The following is a 20,120-nucleotide window of genomic DNA, read 5'->3' as shown; positions in this document are numbered from 1 at the left end:
CGCATCTCACTCAAAAACCCACACGACTCAACCCAGCGAAAAACCAGTCTCGCGCCTTTCATTCAGCCTTTCATTCAGAATTTCATAGCAAAATAAAAAAATTATATTAAACTAATCTTTCAACATAGTTTAAAACAAAAATAAATAGTAGGACAAATAACAATAATAATAAAACAATTAAAAAGTTGTATTCAGCGCTGATTAAAATAGCGGGCCCAAATCCTGGATGGGCCGGGTCTGCCCTTTTGTACATGTGAGGCCCTTCCAAGGTGTCTTTCGAAGAGCCTCTCAAAATTGATTTTCTGCTCGACGCTCTTGAAAATACAAGATATTAGTGCAAGTAATGAGGAACAGAATAGACCATTAAGAAAAACATATCAAGAAATCAGACACAGGCCAGCTTGTAATAGAAACCAATTAGACGTGATGTTTGCATCATATCAGAACAGCGTGCAGTGAATTACTATTGATTAACACATCGCTGCTAGAACACTATCTTGTTTATTTCCAAACAAGCATCCACGTTATATGACGCATTAGGTCAATGACTTGCCATTGATCTGCGTCCCATATGTAGCGGAGGAGAAAGGTGGAGGTAAATGAATTGGGACAACATGTTGGCTCTTCATCTTAATCAGACGGGGCGTTGGCAGGGCAACCTCATTAGTTAAACTGGAAGAGTCAGCGTCAGAGAGATGATTGGAGAGATTGATCCAGGGCCATAGGCGGAGACTGTCCTTATTCTAGGTTTAATTAGAGAGTCCCAGTGGGCAGTAGAGTGGGTCGCCCCAGGACAGACAGTACAGATGGTTAGCAGATTGCAAGATGTTGGCGACCTACAGACACGCTGATGTACCATCAGTGTCAGCTATTTCTCCGCCAGATCCTCAACAGCAACACAGTGAGAGTGGGCTTTACTCTGCCAAAATACAACCAGGGCAACAGCTGATCGCAGCGGAAATGATTAGCTGATTAATTGGTTAACCGACTGACAAGAAAATCACTTAATATCAAGTAACCCGACCAAGATTTTGATTGTTCTTGGTTCTACGTTGTGAGGACTTTTCTATGTTTTAAATATATATGCACATCTTCAAAATCAGTGTTTTCTCACCAACAGTCTAACATCTAAAAATATATATTTTTTTTTTAGTACGTTTAAGCCGAAGGGATAATGATTATTGGACGGTCTGTCATTGATTGTATTGATATTTAAATTAGTCTGTGAGAAAAAGGGAAAAAAGGCTCGCCACAATTTCCCCAAAGGGACTTCCTCTGCATTCTTGTTCTCTACGACATTCAAGAATATATTTGATTTATTCTATAGAAATCAGAGAAAAGAAACAAACCATTGAAAAAGCTAAAAGTAACAAGTGTTTTGCTCCAAACTAACCTAAAAAATGAATAATTTACAACCCGTTTAAAAGTCAGTTTATAACTTAAAATCAAGAATAAATGACAAAGATGTGCTGATTCTCAGTTCTCAAGAGTGGTCATTGTTCTCAATTTTAATATATTTTAAATGTAATATATTGAGGCTTTGGAAATAAAAGCAGATTGAAGATCCTCGTGAAACGTTCTGAGACTTATAGACTAAACGACTACTCAGGTACTTGAGAGAGAGATATGCTGGCTCAATTGATAATGGAAATAATTGTAAGTTGCAGCTCCAGGAATAATGATTATTAATGAAAGTGTCAATGACTGTATTAATTAGACCCTCCAGAAAAACGCGGGCAAAAATCCTTGATTATGCGATTAAACATGCCGGGTTTTTATGTGATTTTATGCGGTGAAATTGCGGGAAGTTGCGAAATATGCTAAATATATATTTTTTAAATATTTTTAAATAATATATATGATAATTTAATATTTAAATATATATTTTTAAATATGATCTATTCTCTCTCACACACAACCTGCCATTAACGTTAAACCCCATTACTATTCAATTAAACACATTCAATGTTTATTTATTGTAAAAAATAGGGCTATTTTAATCACACACACACGCACGCACACACACACACACACACTTCTCTGCCTCATTCTGTTTTCATTTACTCGTTCGTTATCTGACCAGCTTCAATCTTGTAGGCTTCTCACCTCGTTTCTTGTAGCCCTCGAAAGGGTTTTGGAGGTCGATGCCTCGGTGAACGTGAGTTGTTTGGCTTTCTTGTCCGCAGCAGCAGAAAGCATTTTCGAATGTTTGAATGAATCAAAGTGGGTCGTCACCGTTGATTTTCTCTTATATCTCTTATGTTTTCAGCATTCCTGTTTTGTCCCAGCACGAGTTCAACATCCAAATTAGTTTCCCTTTATTATTTGTATCATGGAAAACATAAAATCCTTACTTTGATAGTGATTTTACTGTCAATAAAAGTAAGTGTGTCATTTATATTCTGTCAATCGACTAAACCATTAAGTCGCCTTTTTTTACCGCAGACATTTTAAATTGTCGTAGTTAACATTAACGATGCCTCCTTCCTCTGTGGGAAGTGTGTCTCAGTGAGTCTATAACTGAACATTACTTTGATTATTTACACCTGTTTTTCCTGCCGTGACGTGTCAACATTACTTTCCCTTAAAGGGGACCTATCATACAAAATGCACTTTTTGATGTCTTTTATAAATATGTGTCCCCGGTGTGTCGGGGAACTCACGCAGCGTCAGAAAATAAAACCCTCTCTCTTTTCCTCCGTACCCACATCTCTAAAAACGGGGGAACAACGGAGCTGATCCAGATTTGCGTCAGATATGACGTCATATCTGAAATGTGGACCCTCGGCCCAATCAGAAAGCTGCTATCAGAAACAATGCCCGACTGTTTTGGACGTAATATGGTCGGTGTTCACATTAGCATCGCTAACACTCAGAGCTAACCTGTACTGGAGAGCATGTGTGTGAAGAAGCAGGAAGTAAAAAGGAACTCACCTTGTGGTGTAACCGGCAAGAGAGAAAGCCTTTGAGCTCCAGACTGTTTCAGAGAGAATCCTTGATGATCCATGATATGGCGTTTCATCACGGCAGTGTTTAGTTTAGACAGTAGCTGCCGGGTCCCGCATGACCTCAGCCTCCTCCTTTTATTTTGTATCAATCTTTATTTTTTTTAAAGCTTCATACCCTGAATCAGCACTTTTGAAACAGGAAGTGAAGTAGAGGGATATGAGGCATGGCTAGAACGTGTGATCTGTTTGGTATTTTGAGCAAAACACTTTATAGACATGTTTTTATATATTTGTATATATCTGGAACCTATGCTATTGCCTAAAAATAGCATAGGTTCAAATTTTTGCATCACTAATTACAATTCAAGCTCACACCTTACATTTTGTGACTTACATTTGTAACTCACCTTGTGTTTTCTTATTATTTAATATATGTATACATTTAACTACCTCTTACAACAAATTTGTTATACCTATTTTAATTTCATGGTATCTTTTCATTGCTTTTATTATTATTCTGTTGCGATCTACTTTGTTTTTGTGTCTTTTGTACTTATGTACTTTTGTAGCTTTCACTGTTTGGATTTCGGTTATATCGCTTTGAAGTGTCCGTCAAAGCACTTTATAAACTCTTTCTTCAAATAGGGCTATATCAGAATCCGAAATCCTTTATTAGTCCCACAGTGAGGACATGTACATTGTGAGAGCCAAAGTGGCATAGCAGGCATGCAATAACACAGAATAAGCTAACATTAATATATAGAAGAGTAAACAGGTTATCGCATAATAAGCAAGCTATTGTTGACACAAAAAACTGTCTGCACCACCTGCTGCTTCATGATTGTTGTTACAACAGCCAGCAATCAACAAACTCAAATCAGTAGCACTAACACTAAGAAAGTGGATCACATCACTCCAGTTCTGAGGTCTTTACACTGGCTTCCTGTGTGTCAAATAATTGATTTCAAAATACTGCTGCTGGTTTATAAAGCACTGAATGGTTTAGGCCCAAAATACATTTCTGATCTCCTGCTAAATGATGACCCATCCAGATCTCTCGGGTCTTCAGGTCAGCTTTCTGTCTGAACTAAACATGGAGAAGCAGCGTTCAGTTATTATGCTCCAAATATCTGGAACAAACTCCCAGAAACCTGCAGGTCCGCTGCAACTCTGACTACTTTTAAATCCAGGCTGAAGACTTTCTTTTTGACGCTGCTTTTAATTGAACTATTCACTTCTTAAACTGCACTGTAACTTTTATCCATGTATGTGTTCTTTTAATGTTTATTTTATTATCTTTGCTTTTTAATGACCATTTTTAAATGCCATGTCTTTCATTTTTGTAAAGCACTTTGAATTTCCTTGTGTTGAAAGGTGCTATATAAATAAACTTGCCTTGCCTTGCCAAAGTAGCCACTTGTAGTTTGAAGACGGACCAGCTGACTTAAACCTGACTCTGTTCCATTTCAGACAAGCAGCCAGCGACTTGTCTTCACTGTTCAAATCAGTTTGTGAACCAGTCCGTTCTGGAAATCCACATGCAGCGCTGCCCCTCCACAGAGGATGACAAGAACGCGGGGCGTGGACGGGGCCAGGGCCGAGGGCGATGCACCGGACAGGTAGGGAACACTACAAATAAATGTTCCTTTGCTTTACAGTGATGCAAATTAGTCGCTATTCGGCGCCTCCCGCTTTTTTAACGCTGATGTGGGTGACTTGCGTAATTCGTGGAGAACCGAAGAGTTTTCGTTTATATATAATAAATAAAACCCTTGATTTATAACTTAACATCTCTGTGTCCTATTTATCTGAGTGTATTGTAAAGAATAGCCAGTTAATTGAAGCATTATAGCACAGGCCTTTGTCAGATGGTATATTACGCTGTTTTTTTTCTGCTTCGAATAGTTCTCTCTTTTTTCACCATACCCGTGTTTGCATCACTGGCTTTAAGGTTGCTCTTTTGTACATGAAGATTTTAACCCTTTTTCTGCATTTCAAGTTTCATTCATGGATCCAAGATTTAAAAGCTTTATTGTCATATGCATAATAGCTACAGCAAAGTTGTTGGCAAGGACAATCTTAAGTCCCAGGTTACTCCAAGGATACAACATAAGACACAAAAAGAAATAAAAATAGTGCGAAAATAATCAGAAACAAGAATAGGAAATAAAAAAGTACAAGGGAATGGTGAAGGTGACACAGTGGTGCTAGTAAAATGCAAAAATACGTACTATATACAGTACGATCAAATAAAAAGCTAATATATATCTAAATAATGTAAAGTGACTCCACTTCGAGCGATAGAATGACTAACAAAGAACTGCTAACAGAGCACTTATATACTAATAAAGGACTGGCTTAGCCAGTTGAGCAGCACTTGAAACGATTGGCTCTTTGAAACCTGATGTTCTTATATGATTCTGTTTTCCTCAAGGTTGTGTCTTCCTGGTCGAATGTACTTATTGTAAGTCGCTTTGGATAAAAGCGTCAGCTAAATGCAATGTAATGTAATGTAATGTAAAAGTGTAATAAAATACTGCATACATAAATATTTAGAATTTTTAAAAAAGAAATCTGGCAGGAGATACCTTTTTTCCTCATTCGTTTGTTGAGAGTAATGAGCCTGATTGCACTTGATATGTTCTGTATTCACTTCATACAAATGTTTATCGTTAAAAATTATGAATTATGTTTATTATACGGTTAAATGCCGATTTACAGATGCACGATGTCCATAAACTACATGTCCCACAATGCATCTTAAATTTGCCTTTTTTCTCAGAATTTGCCTTTTTTTCTTCAAAATATACATTTTTCTTAGAATTTGACTTTTTCTTAGAATTTGACTTACTTTTTTTTCAAAATGTGGCTTTTCTTTTAAAATAATTTTGTGACATTCTCACTGAAGAGACTTACACTTATTTGCGCCGGACTTCTGCTTTCAGGCGTAGTTAATTAGGCAATAATGTAATATAATACGTTATTTTATATATATTACATTTTTATATATGTATGTTTATATAGTCTTAAAGTTACAATCGGCCCTTTGAGTGCAACCATAATGCTGATGTGGCCCGTGATTAAATTGAGTTTGACACCCCGGATCTAGAGGATGTATGATGCAGGTTTTGACTTCTCCACTCTAAAGATATTCATAGCGTGAGAGATTGTACTTGTTTCATCCTTGTTAGAAACATATCTGTCACTTATGATTTAGCAGAGCCCATTATGGCATTTTGCCAATCCAGACGGGGAGGAAGTGGGGTTAGCGAGAGGGGGACAAACTGTGACATTGTGGTTACGTATCAGTCAGACGATGAAGACGCCGACCTTTTCTCTTTTCATTAATTGCCCCGCTCTTTGTCCATTCTCTATCTCCTTATTTCACGTTTGTATCTCTTTTTCTCTTCTCCTTCAGGTTGAGTGTGACCTATGTGGCCACCGCTGCATGACTCAGGAGGGCCTCGACCTCCATCGGTTATCCCACACGGGCCAGACGCCTCTCAGATGCCCGGTGAGGCCTTGCCGCCGCAGATTCACCTCCGACAGCACCCTGGAGGAGCACGTGCTGGCACATTTCCAGGGAACGCTCGGCAAGTCCAAAAGCCGACCCCGCTACCGCTGTCAGATTTGTCACAAGGATTTTGCATACAATTCCACCTTCAATGTTCACATGAGGACGCATACTGATGAGAGGCCCTTTGAGGTAAGAAGAGTGGCTGTGTGTGTATTCCTGTCAGCCCTGTGAATCATATTTTGTCCTTTTTTTAAACCCTGCATTCAAACTATTTAATGCCTGTATTTCAAATTGACACCCAGCACTGCCTCACACCCGTTCATATCTGTGGCCGTTTCTCCCGCACTGGACCATGGCCATTTGTGCAGTGTGTGTCCTGCGGGTGTTTCCTCCCTCCCGTGTACCTGTGATTAATGACGGGCTGAGTTAGGGCCTGTCAGCTCCCCTCTGCCTGTTACTATTCTGGGACTCTCTTCCCCTCTCCCTCAGTTGCTCTGGTGACGAAGCAGGACATCAACTATGGACCCACCCAAACCCATCAGAGAACTGAGACTGTAGAAATTGATTTAACATCGGTGGCTTTGCTTTGAGCCATTTCTATCAGGCATGATAAGGATCAAGGTGCAAGGAGCATCGGTCCTCAAACACACAGTTATGGAGATGAATTTGAATTCAAATCAAATGCACTGTGCGTTTCTGAAGGAACACCAATATTTACTGAGTATATAAAGATCAGACTCAACGGCAAAGGTGATTTTATTAGAGTATATCTCACAGAGATATTGAAACAACAGGGATTACTGATTCAATCTGAGTGTCCCCAGTGGGGAGAAAAGCAGCGCACACAAAGTCATTCCTCTGTAAGGCTTCAGATGTAATCAAGGATCTGTTTGTAGTTCATTGTCTGCGCTCAGGTGTTGGCAAGCAGAGAGACAATCTTTTCTTTGTGATGTCCACTGTGTAGCTGATCATTCTGTCCCTTGAGGCCGGCCCATACAACAAGATTGTTCACATTTGACCAGATGTTGAAAGTGTGAGAGAGCCAGCACGTTACAACATGTCATGATAACTTCTGGCTGTCCTCGGGGTCCCACAAACACACAACAGGATCGTAAATTAACAACATGTTTCATTTTTGCGACCGGGTGGACTCCCCAGCAGATGGGGGGGGTGTACAAAACACAATTAACATTCACTGCATCAGATGAAAATCTGGCAAGATAATCTTTAGAAGCATTAAAAAGCGAGGGCTTTGCTCATCATGTCGGAAGGAGGGAATCGGGCCAAAACGCTGCCTTATTCTCGTGTAATGTGTATCGTCACAATCATTTAGTTGTTTAACTGAATATTAACCTTCACATTTTCTCATAATCAATTGATTTATGCATTTTTTTAGACAAAATCTACACACATTCAGTTTTCTATGAGTAAACTGAATATATTTGGCCTTTGGGATGTTTGGAGGACAAAAGAAGATGTTGAGGACAGATCACCTTGACTCCAGGGCATTATAATGCACATTTAAAAAAATAATTTCTGATGTTTTATCGACCGAAACGCTCTTTGATTCATTGTCTGAAAATAATAGGCAGATTAATCGACAATGAAAAGAGTTTTAGTTGCAGTGTAAGACTCTTTTGTCTTTTTTATTGCTTTCTATCTCCCCCCCTTCTTCCCCCAAATCTCTCTCTGCTCTCCTCTACCCCTAAGAAGTGCTGCATCTGCAGAAAAATATTGGTCTCCAGAAATATGAATTATAATACACTTTTGTGCATTGGCACTGAACATAACTGTACTTTCCTGCCACCTTCTTACATTATCTATATTTCTTCTCTTCCCCATCCAGTGCGCCACATGTGGGAAGCGTTTCCGGCAGCTGCCCCACCTCCAGGACCACGAGCGCATCCACAGCGGCCTGCGACCTTTCTGCTGCTGGATTTGTGGAAAGAGCTTCAGCGTGGCGGCCCGGCTCACAGAGCACGCCCGCACCCACAGCGGGGAGAAGCCCTACCCCTGCCCCCACTGCCCCGCCGCTTTTCGCTCGCGCTCCAACCTGGATAAACACATCCGGCTGCACGGAGACCTGCCTTTGGAAAGCGCCGAGGAGGCGGCGCAGGCAGCTGAGGCCGCCCACGTCCAGAAGGTCCTGGAAGGGGCCAAGGTATGTGTTAGAAAAACATCACTCGTCACCGGCTTGATCTTAAATATCAGGATACATGTATTTATTATCCTGACAAAATAGTTCTCCGAATAGTGTCCTTGGCATGCTTATATACAAGAGAGTGTTACAGTCACAAGATGCAGGAATACCGGTTCAAAGCAGTATTCTGGCCTTAGTTCAGATTAGCTAAGGCCTGCCTAAGCAATAAACATGACAGTCATATGCCTATCTCCCTTCCTATCTCCCTTCAGTCATATGCCTATCTCCCTTCCTATCTCCCTTCAGTCATATGCCTATCTCCCTTCCTATCTCCCTTGAGTCATATGCCTATCTCCCTTCAGTCATATGCCTATCTCCCTTCCTATCTCCCTTCAGTCATATGCCTATCTCCCTTCAGTCATATGCCTATCTCCCTTCCTATCTCCCTTCAGTCATATGCCTATCTCCCTTCCTATCTCCTTTCAGTCATATGCCTATCTCCCTTCCTATCTCCCTTCAGTCATATGCCTATCTCCCTTCCTATCTCCCTTCAGTCATATGCCTATCTCCTTTCCTATCTCCCTTCACTCATATGCCTATCTCCCTTCACTCATATGCCTATCTCCCTTCAGTCATATGCCTATCTCCCTTCCTATCTCCCTTCAGTCATATGCCTATCTCCCTTCCTATCTCCTTTCAGTCATATGCCTATCTCCCTTCCTATCTCCCTTCAGTCATATGCCTATCTCCCTTCCTATCTCCCTTCAGTCATATGCCTATCTCCTTTCCTATCTCCCTTCACTCATATGCCTATCTCCCTTCACTCATATGCCTATCTCCCTTCAGTCATATGCCTATCTCCCTTCCTATCTCCCTTCAGTCATATGCCTATCTCCCTTCCTATCTCCCTTCAGTCATATGCCTATCTTCCTTCAGTCATATGCCTATCTCCCTTCCTATCTCCCTTCAATCATATGCCTATCTCCCTTCCTATCTCCCTTCACTCATATGCCTATCTCCCTAGGGGCTGTGTCATCATGTTTATTCGTAGGAACATAGCTATCGTATATAAAACAGTGTCTCATGAGCGTCATCCATGTAATCATACATCTGGTTACGTACACAGTTACAGTTGGGCCTCTGTCATCATGTGCTACTCTGATATAGAAAGAGTACATTCAGTATTTTCCCAACACTATGTATATGTTTTATATTTGATATTGTTGCATCGACTCGGTTGTCTTGTGTCTCTTGGCCTGGTCAGATGTTATGTTTCGCTGTGTTGTATGAAAAGTGCTATATAAATAAAGCTTTATTATTATTATTAAGGTGCTGTCCTCGCTGGCCTCCACGGGGGACCTCGATTCTGGCTCAGTGCAGACCATCTACGTGCTGCAGGGTGACGGAGGCACAGAGACCGTCATGATCCCCTCCGATCAGTTCGGCAACATAGACGGCACCTCGCAGGTCGTCATCCTGCCCTCCTCTGTGCTGGGAGGGCAGGGCATCAACGTCCCCACCATCACCATGGACGGAAACGAAATCACCATGGTGGAGACGAGCCAGTCGGAGCAGCACGCCATCGAGTTCATCGTGGAGGAAACGGTGTAATCGAGACATTAAATACTATTTTCAGTAGAGAAAAGGCTGAAAGATTAATTGACTGTTGAGTTAAAAGTTTGAGTTATTACCATAAATGTATAGTTTGATTGTTTGACTGTGTAGCTAAACTATTTTACAGCTTGAGAGGAAAATCTAATAATATTGTTAAAAAAAAAAAATGACTCAAAAGTCATAGATGAAATGCTCAAGAGAACAGCAAGTACCTTAAGTTAATATTTCAAACTGATTGGAAAACAGGTCATAAAATTGGCCCCTCGATTATAAAAAGACATCGGAGCCCCCTTTTTTATTAGGGGGAGACAAGTGGTGTTGGCCCCTGAAATGTCTATTGCTTTCTTTATAATAAAACACTTCCACTTTCACACTTGTAAGCATCCATCAATTTATAAGGTAGATGACACCGGGGCATTGCCCTCATCCTGTCAGATGGGATGGACTTTATAGGTCCTGCTGTAAATTGCCACTTCTGCCTTTTGACAAACATTACGAGGTCCTTTACTGAGAAATACACTGACAAGTCACTGTACAGCGTTTCCAACCACTCAGTTTCTCTCTGTCACACTTATACTCGCGAAAATGTAGAACGAAGTGCTGTTGTTTGTACAGATCAATCGTAATGTTCCAATAATTTGTAGGACATTGTGTTATTGATTGCATTTGCCTTGTAATTACACACAATGATAACTGGGCGATGGCAAGATGTACGATGCTCTAGCTGAAATACAGTGTGATGCAGTGGCAAGTAGTGCAATGAAATCATCCAGCACTTGCTGTAAAGTTATCAAAAGTAATGATCCTATTTGTGTCTAAATGGGAAGAGGCATAATGATATAAGTTTTGCCAGCGCTGCACTAGCCCATTATACGATTCTAAAGCGCAGTTTATGGCGGTCTCCTACCCAGTGATTGCTGACAGGGGGGTTTGAAACCACACACACACGCAGAGGCACTCAGTCTTAGTTTGTTTTCATGTCATGGAGGGAGGGAGAAATGCTGATGATTGTGATTGGTACTGAAATGGGAGAAATGGCAGAATATCTGCAGAGTGAGAGGCATATTGGGAAATAGAGGACACCACAGGAGCGAAAAGAAGCCGGTGCCAAGAATTTAGATGCTCCTCAACGCTCAGCCTGAGAGTCAACAAGCAGCCAGTCGAGAAATTCATGCTATTTTCATCCTTCCTAGAAAACCTTGAGAGGTAATATTCTGGTAGAGTGCCGTTTATCATACCTGCTGCCTAGCGGTGAAAATGAAAACACTCCACACACACGCACGCACGCACGCGCGCGCGCACACACGCGCACACAGACATGTAATGAAATTGTGGATGCTGGAGGTGAAATCATGAGACTTGTATGCTCTAGGGATGCTGCCTCACTGAAGTGTATTGGTCTTTTTGCCGTACAGACGCGGCACTGTATGTTCATTACTTTGCTCAGATTTGACATTGTGGTTTCGTTTTTTCACTTCTTGTTCTGGGATCCGGGCCGTTTCTCAATGTCGAGTAAAGCTGTTCCAGAGCCACTATTTCAAGCATACTACGTCATCGAGTGGCGCCGAAGGACTGTTTAAATGCCCAGCATACATGTGCTACCAAGCAAGCCTCCTCGACATTGTGAAATGGCCACAGTTTAACTTATGGCCCTTGGTGTGATTTTAACATAACATTATGATGTCAGGACTTGGCTGACATGCCCTATCTGGTTTCCCTTGTTATGTGTGACCAAAGTGGTTGACATTTATAAAGAAATGCAGCTGTGAAGTGCACATATAGGAGTCAAGGAAACAGCAGTTTTATTATAGAAATGTCCTTGGACTGATACTTTTTTTTTATTATTTCAAGGACCCTTCAGTTAACAGAAAATATGTTTAGCTGTTAAATGTTTAACTGAATAGCTTCTCTATTTTGCACTTCACTGATGAAAATTCACACAAACCTATATGCAAATAAATGATTCGTAATCATGCATGCATATAGCTGAGAGGAATATAAACTACTGTGTATGCTTGCATGTGCATAGTTTCTACAATTATGTATGTAAATTATTCATGGCATTTGTAGGCAGTGACATTTAATTTTTTTAAGCTTTTAATACAACCAAATGAAATAGACAATTATGCAGATTCACAGGCCGTTAAATAACCATCAGATTTAGAAGTGTCCTTATTACAAATGAAAACAGGCGAAACAAGCACACATGATGTAGCTGCCCTCACCCTGGGCAACCCTTTGATTCACACGTCTTTTTATAACACAATCACTAAAAATACCCAAGTGACCCTCAGGAGAGAAATGTGCGTATTCAGCTCTCACATCAGTAAACTCGCTGACATCACCGCGTGCCTGGCAGGTGGAGGACACCGTTTCTCAGGCTCATTTGACACCTCCAGGTAAGAGGATATTATAGTATATGAAGGTGATACACATGTTTAAAACGGTTGCATGTTGCTGTGAATTTTGAGTGTGGCAATATTTGAAGTTTTCTTTCAGCCAGAGATGGAAGAATGGCTCAGATATTGTACTCAAGTAAAAGTAGAAGTTCCAGAGTGTAGGAATACTCTGTTAAAAGTTAAAGTCTCGCAATCTAAATGTTATACTACTGTAGCATCAAAATATACTTAAAGTACCAACAAAGTACGCATGGCCCTTTTCAGAATGATAAATTATGTGAAGCTAATTTGTATTCCTTTTTAAAGTTCAAGGTAGCTTGTGGATACTCCAGGTGTAACAAAAGTCTTATTTAAATGTTGAATATATATTTCACATCATTAATCCAAGTCTGCAGAAAAACTAAAGGTATTAAATGCAGTGGAGAAAAAGTACACTATTTGCCTCTGAGTACTAGTGTGGTAGAAGTACAAAGTAGACACAATTGTACTTAACGACAGTACTTTACTCAACTCAAGTAGGCCTACTGTAGTTAAGTGCATTTTTTCCACTGAGTGTATGACACCGTTTCTCATGCTCATTTGACAACTCCAGGTAAGACAACAATTGTAGGATATGAAGTTAATATCGAGTCTGTAAATATGTGAAGTTTTCTTTCTGTAGTCAATGAGAACTTTTACAAATGTTCAGTTTGAAGGAAAATTGACGTTTCAACGGTTCAGCATTAGCTTAACTACTTTTAGCTAGCCTATATTTCAACGACTTATCAATTTCGGCCATATGTCCACAACTTTTGTCAAAGCAAATTCAACCTATTAACATTACCTTCAATTATTATTAACATTTTACCATTATTTTTAGCTGTTCAACTTTGTATGCGAATATTACTTTTAGCTAGCGTTAGTTTTTTCTAGCTAACTAGCCTACTCAGGGTCATCTCTATGTTCCAAGGTTCCTATATTGTTGAATTGAACTAACGTTGAAAGAGATCTGCAGAGGAAGTAGAAGTATCAGACTTTAAGAATACTCTGTTACAAGTAAAAGCCCTGCAAGTCTTGTTACTCAAGTAAAAGTATAAAAGTACTTAAAGTACCAAAGGTTAAAGTACAGATTGGCCGGTTTTTAGAGTTATGAATTATGTGTTTTGATTATAATTATTGATGCTTTAAAGTGTTCTCAAAGCTGGTAAAGGTGCAGCTAGTTTTAATGACTTTGTAGACTGCAGGGTAGCTTGTGAATTTACTCCAGGTGGAACTAAAGTCTTATTTTAGTGTTGATTATATTCCACATCATTAAACCAAATCTGCAAAGTAACTAAAGGTATTAAATACTTGTAGTAAAAGTATACCTCTGAATTGTAGTGAAGATAGAAATGTCCTTAGTTCAAATTCAAGGCAAAGGTTTCAGTCAGGTTTCAATGTGTTTTTTACACCAGGAGGATGTTAGCTGCAGGGTGATGCCTGTCAACATATTGCCCATGGGAAACATGCATTGAACATGTGGCTGAGGGAAAACCTTACAGAAAACATCAACTCTTTAATGTGTGATATTGAGCCGGAGAACTGGACCCGGGGATATGCTCCCTATTTACTCAAGTGCTGTATTTAAGTAGAGTACACTTTTTATATACTTGTACTTTACTTGAGCATTTCCATTTTACGTTACTTTACACTTCTACTCCACTACATTTGGAAGTCAAATATTGAACTATTTTTGTATTTGTTTCTTTTCAAAGGCATACTAGTACCAATACCAATTATGAAATTAAGTAGAACATATATATTATTATCGGTAAAGCTACCCAGCCGTATAAAGAAATAGAAAACCAGGCCCACCTCTTCTTAACTGCTGCATTATTCAAGTATATCATATATATATAATAATCATATATTATAATCCAGTAAGGAACACTATATTCGTATGATATGGGTGATATACTGTATAATGAGTATTTTAACTTCTGGTACTTTATTACATTCTAATGCTTACTGTGTACTTGTATTTGAGTAAGATTTTTATTGCAGGAGTATTTTAACACTGTATTTATCTTTTGCTACTTTTTTTTATAAATGTATCTATTATATTTGAAGTTTATCTGTTGTTTTTGCTATATTTGTACCTCTTATTTGTGACTTTAAGCAAAATGTGCTCTCTTTTAACCGACCCCTTGCAACTGTAGAAGTAACCCACAGGGTGTTAGGATCACTGCTTGAGTATAACTAGTCTATCTTCTCTTAAAAGTAGATTTAAAAACACTGATAAAGTAGTAGTACATTTGGAGAGGGCAGACCTACTCCAAGGCCATTTCTGTAAATAATGTAATTACAAATTAATGCATGTATCAGTAATTCAGTAATGTATTGGGTTCTTTCCTCTTACTAGGTTTTATGAAAATGGAGGCAGTAGTTCTTATACTATGTTGGCAAAAAGACAAACAAATCACATTGAAATAAATAACGCTCTTGGTGGAGGTAATGAGTAAATAGTTCTGTATTCTGAGCACTTTTGGCTCCTGTTAAATATAAATTGAATCTTTTTCAGTTTGCAATATCGAGGGGTGAGAACCAGAGGGGTATTTTGGTCAAAAATGAGTTATATCAAATGAAAGCTCTCGATGAGCTCTTTCTACTGCCAAAAGGGTGCATGTGAATTCAAGACCAATCCAGAGTTATTCATCAAAAACCAAAAGACCTAACACAGAACACACTGAACTATTTGGGGCCAAAGGGACGTAAGTGCACTTACGCCCTTTGGCCCTGAGAAATGTATTATGGGTAAAGCCTTTGGATAGCACTTGAGTCAAAATGGCTGATACCTTATGGTCTTTTAGTACAAGCTCTCCTGCAGTGTTATCATCATCTGGCTGAAGGACGCGCTGCAAATGTGCAAAACTAGGCTCCAAAATGCTGGAGGTATAATATAGTAAATCATTATAATCCTACAGGGAACTCCAATACAGTCTTCGTTAACAAAGACTGATCCATCTCCTGTTGATGGCATTTCTATTGAAACTTGGCAAGTTTAAGATGCTGGGCACAGCTTTGTTTCCAAGGTAACATGAAACTCCGCTTGCTTTTTCAATATTAATAGCATTAAAGTGACATATGTTATGTCTTTAAGTGCTGTCTAAAACCCTTAATGGATTGATTGAGGTATTTATATGCTCGAATGATTTATTTTTCCCTTAGCATTGAATGCAAATCATTTCCCAGTTTGATGTGATGGAGGGGAAACGTATGTAATCTATCAAATAATAACAAAAGGAACACGGCAATGTTTCTCAGAAATGCAGTATTAAAAACACAGCAAAGCTATCATGTACCCACTAAAGGTCACCAGTGGAAATCACATATGCGGTAATGCTAAAGGAGATGGAAAATATCATAAATCCTGTTAAGGTCAATGCACTGAATGTACAATTTGTCCCTACAACATAAATAATACTGTTTTTATTCACAGGAAAAATACATGTTTTAATAAGTTATATCCGTACGTACACTACGGGGATGTTCATGCAGAATCTCAAATGACCATGGTGACCTCTGCTTGAGGGTGTTACACACAGTATGATATTTAAATGTTTTTTATTGAGCTAAAGAAGATTTACCGTACAGTATGTTGTGTTTTCTAATTGCCATTTATAAGAAAGATTGATACAATTACATTAATGAATATAAAAAGATAGAACTTTGAGATTGGACAAGTATAAGAAAATAAGCGAATTAAATAGAGAAAGCCACATTGTTTTTGATGATTAAATACATATTGAAAAAGATAAAATAAAATGCAAACAGGTTGTGTAGGATGGTTAAAAAAAAATGGTTAATGCATTATTATTTATATTTAGTGCGAATGCTGTTTTCTTATTTCACCAAATAGTTTGCCGTCGAATAACTTCAGCATACTTTCAGCTACAGAAATCATTCCAACTTTAAAATGATCACAAAACTTTCTGCTATAAAACTTGTTATTCCGATTTCTGATATTTTTTACACTTTTTGAGACATTTAACTTAGTTTGGAGCTTAGTAAAGAGGCCTTCTTCAGATTTTAACATGCAGCTCGTTAAGGCTTAGGCCCTTTCTCATTTCTCTAACTCCCCTCCTGGACTCCCCTCCTCGACTCCTATCCTCGAGACTTAGTCCCGCCCACAGGAGATGCGAACGGAGGAGTCGAGGAGGGGAGCCGAGGAGAGAGGAGGGGAAGCAGCAGGCGGTTAGAGAAATGAGAACTCCTCTCCTCTGAGCGGTCATTTTAAAGAGACGTCCATTAATGATGACAGGAGGCACAGCAGCCCTCTGTCTGATGGACAGATGTGTTCATGACGACTTATATATTTACTTTGATTCATTCACAGTGCGGTATAATGAGACAATAACAGGCTACAGATGCGGACACACACACACACACACACACACGCACGCACGCACGCACGCACGCACGCACACACACACACACACGCACGCACGCACGCACGCACGCACGCACGCACGCACGCACGCACACACACACACACATTATTAAAAGTAAGCAGAGGACACCAAACCAACTGAGACCTGTTTGTCCGCTGCATCTACGCACTGTACAACACACACACACACACACACACACACACACACACACACACACACACACACACACACACACACACACACACACACACACACACACACACACACACACACACACACACACACACACACACACACACACACACACACACACACACACACACACACACACACACTGTACAACACGCACCTACAGCTCCTAAAGCATAATCAGGCTACAGCCGTTGTGTATTTTAGTATGTGAAGCACTAAATGGTTTTAGAAAAATATCGACTCTTTGTTTGTAGATATCTAAACTAAAGCAAATAAAGAGAGTAGGCCTGTTATACTGAGCGATATATATTATACACACTGCTCTGCTTTCTGCACGGACCTCACAGCTGTTCTCTCTGGAAACATCCCGTTGCGATGAGAGCAGTTAATAAAATAATATCCAGGGGATGCATGCAGAGCTGTCATTGGCTGAGATAAGTCCGGCCGTCAGTGTGAGAAAAAGTTTTTAGAGAGTACTTGTCCATGGACAAGTGAGTTTGGCAATTTACTTGTCCGAATACATTTTTCACTTGTCCAGAATGGACAAATATTGGGGCCACTGGAATCTTCTTCTTTGTCATCGTATTTTACATTTTTCCACGTTTTTTATGACACCGCTAACGTAAGTGAGCGGTAAGATTTGACTGCATCACACATAGGGTTGTGTATCGTTTGGATTTTAATGATTCCGGTTCTGCTTTTCGATTCCGGTTATTTTTGGTTCTCGATTCCGGTTCTTTGAGAGGGTAAATAAGTCCCATGACAAACTGGGAGAAAAATATATTTATGAAAACATTAAGTCAAATCTGTATTCCTATTTACAAATCACTTCATACTGTTTAATTTTTTACGGTTATTGAATACAATTATATAAAAATAATCTCTGCATTGTTTAGTTAGTTCCAAGTGGTGCAGTTTGAGAATGTACAATTGGCCCATTCTCCTCTGATGTTACACTGCAACCTGCCTGTGAGACAGAGTCCAACCACACATGTCCAACACATAGGACATTAATGTTGTTTTTATAGGCAATCATTTAAGCTTTGTTAGTTCCAGGTTTAATATGTGCAATGAGTTCATTTCAATACGTTCTGCTATAAACATTGAACCAGTCCGGATCTCCACTAGTACCCATTTTTTTTATTTTGGCCCACTGTGTGTTTGAGTTTGACACCCCGGCTTAGGGACTCTTCTAAACTAGCATTACTGTTTTTCTTTTACCATCCAAGGAGGTATTTAGATGAATTATCTCAAACTTTACCAGATTTTAAATGCCTAATCTATAACACTTAATATTCATTTCACCTAATCTATTTGTGATTGTTGCTGGTTGCTTTTTCTCTACAAGTTGCATTATCACATTATTTACCACAGTGTGTTTTAAGATTATACATCTTAATCAAAGTGACGCTAATCAGTCATACAAGAAGTCTGAATTAGGAGGCGTGGAAAAACATGATGTAGGTCTCTGTTTTGGACTAAATGAGCACACTTATGTAAACTTACTCCACACTCAATTATCATATCTTATTTATTACAGGATGATTGACCTACTTAGGTAATGGTATACATTTATCATTCTCTACGCTTTGGGATTACATATTTACTTCCTGCACATGCTTCCCTCCCGCCTCTGTCCTTCTCTTATTTTTCCTTTTCTCCTTTTTCATCATCACTCCCCTGTTCTGTCCCCCCCCCTCTCCCCCCTGCGACATAGCCTCTGTCTCCCTGTTTGCTGAGGTGGCTGTACCTGCTCTGACTTTGACAAAGTAGTCTCCACGCATGTAGTGGTGTTTTTGTGTGTGTGTGTGTGTGTGTGTGTGTGTGTGTGTGTGTGTGTGTGTGTGTGTGTGTGTGTGTGTGTGTGTGTGTGTGTGTGTGTGTGTGTGTGTGTGTGTGTGTGTGACGCCTCCCCCTCCTCCCTCTAGTTGTCTCCTCCCTCTCGTTCCCCTGCTCTCATGTTTCCCACTTCCTCTCTCTCTCTCTCTCTCTCTCTCTCTCTCTCTCTCTCTCTCTCTCTCTCATTGATAGTGAAGCATTTGTGACTAGAATACTGAGGAGCTAATCATTATTCCACGAGCAGAGCACAGTGCTCGGGCAGAATGTCAATTCCCCCCCCCTCTCCCTCTGTCTTCCCCCATCTCTCCCTCCCCTCTTTTGAATGCTTTCCAAGCAATAGTTAACACGAGAGCACATTTGTGTTCTTCAAAGAGAAAAGTATGAAAACACACATCTGCAAAAGAAACTCTGGGCTCTTCACACCTGCAGCAAAGTGTATGTGTAATGGTCGAGTAAGGTTTACATTTGTGCTGTGGATGGTTTTTGGAGTGTGTGTGTGTGTGTGTGATACGTAGTTGTTATGTAAAAGTGCTTCACATCAATTTGTCAAGAGCAAAGTGGTGTGGGATGGAAATGAGAGAGAGACAGCTGTTGAATGCATATTAAGAGAAAGAAAGGGAGACTGAAACAGAGAGTGACAGCAGACGTTCAGTGGATGCAGTGAGGCCTAAATCACCAGTAATATTATATTTGTTTCTGCATGTTGGATCTTCAACATAGTGCGAATATAAAAAGACTGGCTTAGTACGCAGACAGGCACTCTCACAGAGCAGATTCATTGTCACCTCGTAGTGCTGCAAACCATGAGTGGGGTAAATTAGACAACACACGCACACAAAGGGACTGCAGGCGTGTGTCAGAGTGTGTGATGGAACGGGAGCGACAGCACATGGAGGCTCCTCCTGACTTCCTAAAAACTGCAGCTGAGGGTCAAAGCTTTGGGGTAAACACTCCTAACACACACACACACACACACACACACACACACACACACACACACACACACACACACACACACACACACACACACACACACACACACACACACACACACACACACAC

The 20,120-nt window shown here is 39.9% G+C and overlaps 1 protein-coding gene across 1 annotated transcript in view; it reads left to right on the top strand.

Annotated features, from left to right (window-relative positions):
* znf574 (zinc finger protein 574) overlaps positions 1-10,590 on the top strand; it is a 37,119-nt gene extending 26,529 nt beyond the window's left edge. Inside the window, exons 8-11 of the mRNA XM_034103493.2 lie at positions 4,419-4,567; positions 6,367-6,654; positions 8,312-8,626; positions 9,935-10,590. Coding sequence (XP_033959384.1) covers positions 4,419-4,567; positions 6,367-6,654; positions 8,312-8,626; positions 9,935-10,216 — 1,034 coding nt within the window. The 3' untranslated portion in view covers positions 10,217-10,590. The remainder of the gene's footprint in view (positions 1-4,418; positions 4,568-6,366; positions 6,655-8,311; positions 8,627-9,934) is intronic.
* Positions 10,591-20,120: the final 9,530 nt, after the last annotated feature.

This window comes from Pseudochaenichthys georgianus, chromosome 16 (genome assembly GCF_902827115.2).
Source record: "Pseudochaenichthys georgianus chromosome 16, fPseGeo1.2, whole genome shotgun sequence".
NCBI lineage: Eukaryota > Metazoa > Chordata > Actinopteri > Perciformes > Channichthyidae > Pseudochaenichthys > Pseudochaenichthys georgianus.
Note: the sequence above shows the minus strand (reverse complement) of the source record. Positions and strands in the feature narration are given on the sequence as shown.